Below are 7,070 nucleotides of genomic sequence, written 5' to 3'. Positions count from 1 at the left end.
AAAAATACGCGTGATCCGGTTAAAAAAGATCTGATAGTTTATGACTTTCATATTCTATTCACCAATGGAAACTGAAGGCAACATAAACCTCCTTCTGCCTTCCACGTTGTTGTTGTGAACATACTTTCAGTTTTAACCGGGCGTCTTTCTGTATTGTAAATAAGATATTAAAAAAAACATTAAAAAATAAGCGGAACTCAAAACCGTGCCGTCCCAGTAATTTTACTGCACTCCGTCTACATGTGTATTTTTAAAGGCCTTGTCGCAGTCTTGTTGTTACTTGTAAAATTTTGATTCCTGAAAAACATTTCGTTTATATGAAGGTATGGAGGCAGAGATATTATATACTTCAAATTGACATCTGGCAATTGGGAATATTATACCACATCATTGTCTTAGCCATTAAAAGGGGGCACTGTTGGCCCACTCGTGAAAGGCGCCGCAATTCGCTCTGCAGAGTTGCGTCCCTTGGGCATGCCAGAAACCAGTGGTTGTCGGTTCGATCCCGATTTGCCCCGATAATGTTCCTAGGTTTGCACCAAACCCGTAGGCAATAGTGTCCACCACTCTCTATGAACGGTAATGCTGATGTTGCGTAAGTGAATTGGCTTTCATACCAGCTTCTTCCGGCAATCTTACGGCTGGTGACACCAGACATAGGCGTCGTACCCATGTAAGGAATCGATCCCGGGCCTTCGGCGTGAAGAGCGAATGCATTAACCACTAGGCTACCCACACCGCCCCGTTCACGTTGACAGCAGTAAAGCACAATATATACTACTAACAAGTTATGGACCACCCGATTCGTTCATATCACTATAGTTAATCTGCCATGGCATGACAGATTAACTATAGGAATGTGTAAGAATCGCGTGGTCCTTAACTTGTTTTAACTTTATAGTAATCACTGCACGTACATGACATTTAGTTGTTCAGCTATTTTATTTCCTGGCAAATGGGAGACATTCATCACAGGCAGTTGAGGATCCATGCTTGACCACACCACGTCTTGTGTGGATCTTTGTAGTAGAACCTCCCGAACGTCCGCACTGCCAGGTAGTAAAGATTGGCCCATAGTTTACACGAAAAGTTGCTGCACTCCGCTTTCATGTTTGTTTTGAAGGCCTTATCGCATTCTTCTTGTGACTTGAAATATTTCGATCCCTGAAAAATGTTGATTTTATATGTACGCATGGAGGTAATACAAATATTGTATACTAATTACTTTAATATAACATCTGACAACGGGGCGTATTATACCGCAACGTTGAAGTTGCCGTTATATAACGGTTATAATACAACAGGAAGATGAGAGGGCAGGGTTTATACAATACGATACAAAGCAATATAGTTCGGGAAAATGAGAGTGCAGTGCTTGTAGAACACAATATAAAACAATATTGTTCAGGACGTTCAACGTTATTCAGGAAACTGAAAGATTAGGGTTTACACACTACAAAACAATACAGTTCGAGAGAGCAGGGACGAACGATACTCGTTAATAGTTAAATAGAGATTCTCACCGAGTGTGTTTTGATAACAAATATACCAACACGAGTCGATAAAAGTGAAAAACTCCGAGGTTTGCTGAGGAGTATTAACATGATTAAACCTTTATCGACGAGTGTCGAAATTTTATATCTCAAAAGGCACGAGGGTGTTATTCTATTTATCATCCAAAACTGGCTCCCAAAGGAGATATCGCTTGGATGAGATCAAGCGATATCTACACTGTAGATATCGCTGCAATGAAATTACATCACAATGCTTTGCAGACCATTATGACGTCACTGGTTACCATGACATCACAATCAAATGACATCACTAATGGCTCTGCTACCGAAGCTGTTAGCAGTACTTTTTACACTGAAGACACTGCTAATTACTGTCTACAAATTGAAAAAGTTGGAAGAATGATGTTGGATGATAAATAAAATCTCACCCTCGTGTCTTTTGATATCAAATATATCAACACTCGTTGATAAAAGTGGACAAAAATCCTCGGCAAGCCTCGGAGTTTGTCCACTTTTATCAACTCGTGTTGATATATTTGATATCAAAAGACACTCGGGTGATATTCTCTATTTATCACCCAACATCATTCTTCCAACTTTTCAGTTTGTAAACAGTGATAAGCAGTGTCTAAGTGTAAACAGTACAGCTAACCAGCTTCAGTTGCAGAGTAATAAGTGATGTCATTTGGTGGTGACGTCATGGTAATCAATGACGTCACAATGGCCTGCAAAGCATTGTAATGCAATTTCCTATTGCAGCGATATCTCCTTGGATACTTCCACTGGGGAGATAAAATATAGAGGTTTACAGGGGAAAATGATCTCACCAGTGGAAGTATCTGGCGGCCGACAGATAAAATATAGAGGCATACAGTGAAAAATGATCTCACCAGTGGCGGGTATGGGCCACCGTACCCAAGCAACATTCATATTTGATGTTGAAAGTTATTATTGCATTTACAAATTATATCTCTATTTTCATTGGTTGAAAAGGGGTCACATGACCTCCCTTAAAACACGGTATTGTCTTTAGACCCATCCTGCCGTACAGCGATCTAAAGTGATATTGCCCTGCGCCGTCTTCATCAGTATCAGTTTCTTGGGTCCATGAAACATGATACTGACCTCATGAATGGTCAGTAATTGACAATTAAAGGAGAGTGGTCTCGTATGGCGTCTATACAATATATCTCAGCATTTGGTACATATCAAGTTTGGATCTGTGAAGATCCGGGGTAGAATAGGTCTTCAGCAACCCATGCTTGCCGTAAAAAGCGACTACGCTTGTTGTAAGAAGCGACTAACGGGACCGGGTGGTCAGGCTCGCTGACTTGGTTGATGCATGTCATCGTATCCCAATTGCGTCGATCGATGCTCATGTTGTCCAGACTCGTTTATTAAAACAGCCGTGATATAGCTGGAATATTGCTTAGTGCGGCGTTAAATAACAAACAAACAAACAAACATATCAAGTTTGAAACTATTAATGCGGTCTACCTACACACGCATAGCACACATCGTGCCTGTTACAGGACGATCTGAAGGTGGATTGGTAGGGCACCCACTTGAACAACGTCGTACAGCCGTTGACGTCTCCACCGGCGCATTTGTCGCCACTGGAGACAGGGCTTGTTAGTGCAGCATACACAACAGCCATGGCCGTCAGGCTTTTCATGCTGAAACACAGAATGTTAAAAAATTAGGAGAGCAATGTGACTCGCAAAGTATACATGTTATATATACGTACTGTCACGTGATGAGGTGCGATTGTAACGTGAGTATTGGTATGTACTGCTTTTGTATTTGAATGGATTTCTTAAGTGTTGGTAATCGGCCCATGTGCAGATATATATATGGACATATTAATTTCTTGGGCAATACTAAAACCTGATTGCTGTTCATGGGACCGAAAGCTTGGTTGGTTGATTTGTTGTTTAACGCCACACAGTCCAGTGATTAATAACATGAGCATCGATCCACGTAATTGGGATCAATGACATACATCAACCAAGTCAGCGAGCCTGACCACCCGATCCCGTTAGTCGCCGCTTACGACAAGCATAGTCGCCTTCAATCTAGCGGTAGCGAGAACTAAGATCTGATTTTAAGATTGAGTCGCCTTTTATGGCAAGCATGGGTTGCTGAAGACCTATTCTACCCCGGATCACCGTTTTACTTCCGTCGAACATATGACAGGCATTGAAAGCATATAAGCAACTTGGTAAGCTAACATGAGGTGGGCATCACTAAAGAAAAAAAGCAAGCTTTGCAAGACTTTCGCTCTATATCGCACGTCACCATTATGACGTCAAATCGCCCATTGTGACGCAAAAGATATGACGTCATAATCGTATACAGAAAATCGCCAATATTCCAAGCTCGCTGTTGTCTTCAAAACGTAAATACATTCCCTTTGTTGATTTCTATCGTGTTTTCTGAATGAATATGTATTGCCACACATCCATCGAATATTGTAGTAATATTATTGTGCATTTTCTAACCTGTAATTATAGATATAATTATTTAGATATACCTACTGACTGACCTTATGACTGAAAATGGTACTATTCTATGAATATTAGCTTCCGCGATGATGTGGCCGTCAGACCAGCTGTTTCAATCAGAGGGGGTTTATTGTGATTTAATAGCATCTGATTGACCAATCTGAATTAAGTAAAATCCAAATTCATGGTAGAATTGTTTGAGGACCCGTAGAAAGAATGTTCTAGGGGAAAATGCCAAGACAGTCTTGTATTTCAACGTCGATAAAATATGTTTCCAGATTTGCGGGTGTAAATAAATCAGGTATCAACATCCACATAGTGAGTTAGTGCGAGGGTTTAACGCCGCTTTGAACAGTATCACGGTATCGGCTTATGTGAACGGGGGGCTCAAAGAGATGCAGGTCCAAGACGTTCACCACTTCAATGAATCTACAATGACATGGATGGTATGGTGCTGACAAATTACGGACCATAATCAGTACGAATATGGAATCGAACCCACGATCAGATTACAGGGCTAACAGGGCGCGTCAAACTCAAATGCATATGCCGTGACCATTAGCAGGTAAGTAAGAGTGCTCCACCTACGATTTAACGAGTTTTGTAGATATGAGTCAGTGAGTGAGCATGCTTCAAGCAGTAGTTCAGTCATATCACGGCGTGTCTGGTTCATGTGGGAGGAACGCCCGGAGTGTGCAGACCTTAGACGTTTGACACTTTGGTGAAACCCACGAGCACGGGTATGGTGCTGACAAATAATATAAATATAATCAATACTAATCTGGTATTCGAACCCACGATCATAGGTTTCTGGTACCCCGAAGGGCCGCAGCTCTTTACAACGAACTGTGGGGCCTCAGATGACTGTACTGACCGCTATGGTCAACTTTGGTACACATGCATTAATGACTGTGTACAAACAACAACCTTTACCTGATAAGTACATACGAGTATTAATGCTTACTTAATAAGTAAAGGTTTTAAATAATTCCAAAACACGTTTGTTACCTTGCCATATTAAGATTTTAATAACGAAAATATCTTTTTTAACAATTCCATGACTGAATAAAACGAAAGTGAAGCAAACATTCAGGCTGATTATCGGCAACTGACGTCACCGCGATGCCGCAGATGTTATTTGTAGTCAATTGGAAAATATTTATGGCGTAAGGAATTTGTTTATGAGTAGTTTATGCCCGTTTCAGTTACTTCTCTCAGTTGTTTATACGCGTTTGTTTACTTGCTGGTTAACGCCGCACTGGTCCTGCTATATCAACTCTGGGCCACATCAACCAGTGATTGGTGTAATGTGCAACGTCTCACGACATCTGGGCATGATAACACGTCAATCACACAGACGTGCAAGATCGTCACTCTCTTCAAAGTGTCGTTAAACCCCATTTCACCTCAACTCACCCGATAAGCCTAAGAAATATTGGTATAACGATAATACACCATGGAATATAAGCGTTAAATTTTCATTCGTTTATGATATTTAGAGGATATTACATGGCAGTTTTCATATCATACCCCCATATCATCCCGAGATCCCATATCAGCCCGAGTTCCCATGTCAGCCCCAGCGCTGATACGGGGGAAACGGGGTAGAATAGGTCTTCAGCAACCCATGCTTGCCGTTAAAGGTGACTATGCTTGTCGTAACGGGATCGGGTGGTCAGGCTCGCTGACTTGGTTGATGCATGTCATCGATCCCAATTGCGTGGATCGATGCTCATGATATCAATCACTGGATTGTCTGGTCCAGATTCGATTATTTACAGACCGACGTCATATAGCTGAAATATTGCTGAGTGCGGCGTTAAACAACAAATCAACCAGATACGAGGGTCTCAAGTTGATGTGGGGTATGGTATGAAAACTGCCATATAATAAACATTTTATCGTCTTCCTCTATTACGAATCTTCAATTACGTTGGTTAATCTGTACAACGTGACAAAACAATACGTTTTAACTTAGACACCGAAATCATGTGACTGACACTGACCTCGAATAAAGACTCGTCACATGATCAGTATAGACCTGGCACGTGATGAATATTGACTCGTCTGCAGGAACACAAGATGGCGTCTGGTATACGAAAACTTCACGGTTCGCAGTTAAGTTATTTTTATGAACATAGGACAGATTAAAAACTTCATAAACTTTAAAGTGAATTTCGGTATAACAAAACGAATGATTATTCTTGATAAGGTCAGTGTACGGAAACAAGGACTCTCGTCCTCCGGTCCTGTTATCGCATATTGACCTCGTCAAGAGTTATTATTTGAATAAAATACCAAAACATCGAATTGTGAAAAAGTATCTATTTGTAATTTTACCTTGTTATTAAGACATTGTCACGGGCCAAGATCGACGAGCAGACGACGCACAAAGGGACGTAACTCCAATATTTTACCACCGAGCTGATATCGATCGCACTTTCAAAAGCCATGTCACCGCTGCAGGGTGTTATAGGGGTCTGGTTATGACAGCTCCTGTTATATAACCGCCTCTATGTTGCTTCTATCGCACGTGCGAAATGCCTCATGTCATCGATAGGTAAATGATAATGTTCCCGAGCGATATATGGCGCGATGAACCCTGAGTTCAAACCATGGACCTGAGCCGGAATTCGAAGGTCGGGGTTGACATTGGACCTCGGCACATGCACACGGTACGTGACACCATATACCCCGGGTGACCGGTTGACAACGATATTATCATTTCTCCCGTTTATCTCGAATGTCTTCACCAGGACGGCAAGAGAAACGTTTCACGCTAGCAGACGACGTAAACACATGCACTACAAGATGTCCACAGATCTTTAGGGTATGCGGTGTGGTGTATCCGGTATGTGAGCCTATATACCACGAACAGACATTCATTCATGGGGAATATATGCCAGCGAGTTAGCAAAAGTCGTTACGCTTTTATTGAGTAAAAAATACATAACGGGCAGACGACGCAAACGAACCGAGTTACTTCTCTTTACCCAATAATATATTCGGATAAACATCGGTTCATTTCGGAATCTCAGGGGTTACGAGCGGG

At 41.6% G+C, this 7,070-nt stretch overlaps 1 protein-coding gene across 1 annotated transcript; it reads right to left on the bottom strand.

Annotated features, from left to right (window-relative positions):
* Positions 1-937: 937 nt before the first annotated feature.
* LOC139475821 (uncharacterized) lies at positions 938-6,650 on the bottom strand. The gene is made up of 3 exons (XM_071259025.1): positions 6,359-6,650; positions 3,016-3,190; positions 938-1,164 (listed from the first exon to the last, which is right to left on the bottom strand). The coding sequence occupies exons 1-3, from the start codon at positions 6,469-6,471 to the stop codon at positions 970-972; spliced, it is 483 nt and encodes a 160-aa protein (XP_071115126.1). The 5' UTR covers positions 6,472-6,650; the 3' UTR covers positions 938-969.
* Positions 6,651-7,070: the final 420 nt, after the last annotated feature.

This window comes from Haliotis cracherodii, unplaced genomic scaffold (genome assembly GCF_022045235.1).
Source record: "Haliotis cracherodii isolate W230 unplaced genomic scaffold, xgHalCrac1.p SCAF_3, whole genome shotgun sequence".
Taxonomy (NCBI): domain Eukaryota; kingdom Metazoa; phylum Mollusca; class Gastropoda; order Lepetellida; family Haliotidae; genus Haliotis; species Haliotis cracherodii.
Note: the sequence above shows the minus strand (reverse complement) of the source record. Positions and strands in the feature narration are given on the sequence as shown.

Excerpts from the sequence above, each read along its gene's own strand:
- LOC139475821 (XM_071259025.1), bottom strand. The coding sequence starts at position 6,471 with ATGGCTTTTGAAAGTGCGATCGATATCAGCTCGGTGGTAAAATATTGG. Across the intron at positions 3,191-6,358 it reads GACAATGTCTTAATAACAAG|CATGAAAAGCCTGACGGCCA; the intron begins GTAAAATTACAA and ends TCTGTGTTTCAG. Across the intron at positions 1,165-3,015 it reads ACGATGTGTGCTATGCGTGT|GGATCGAAATATTTCAAGTC; the intron begins GTAGGTAGACCG and ends AACATTTTTCAG.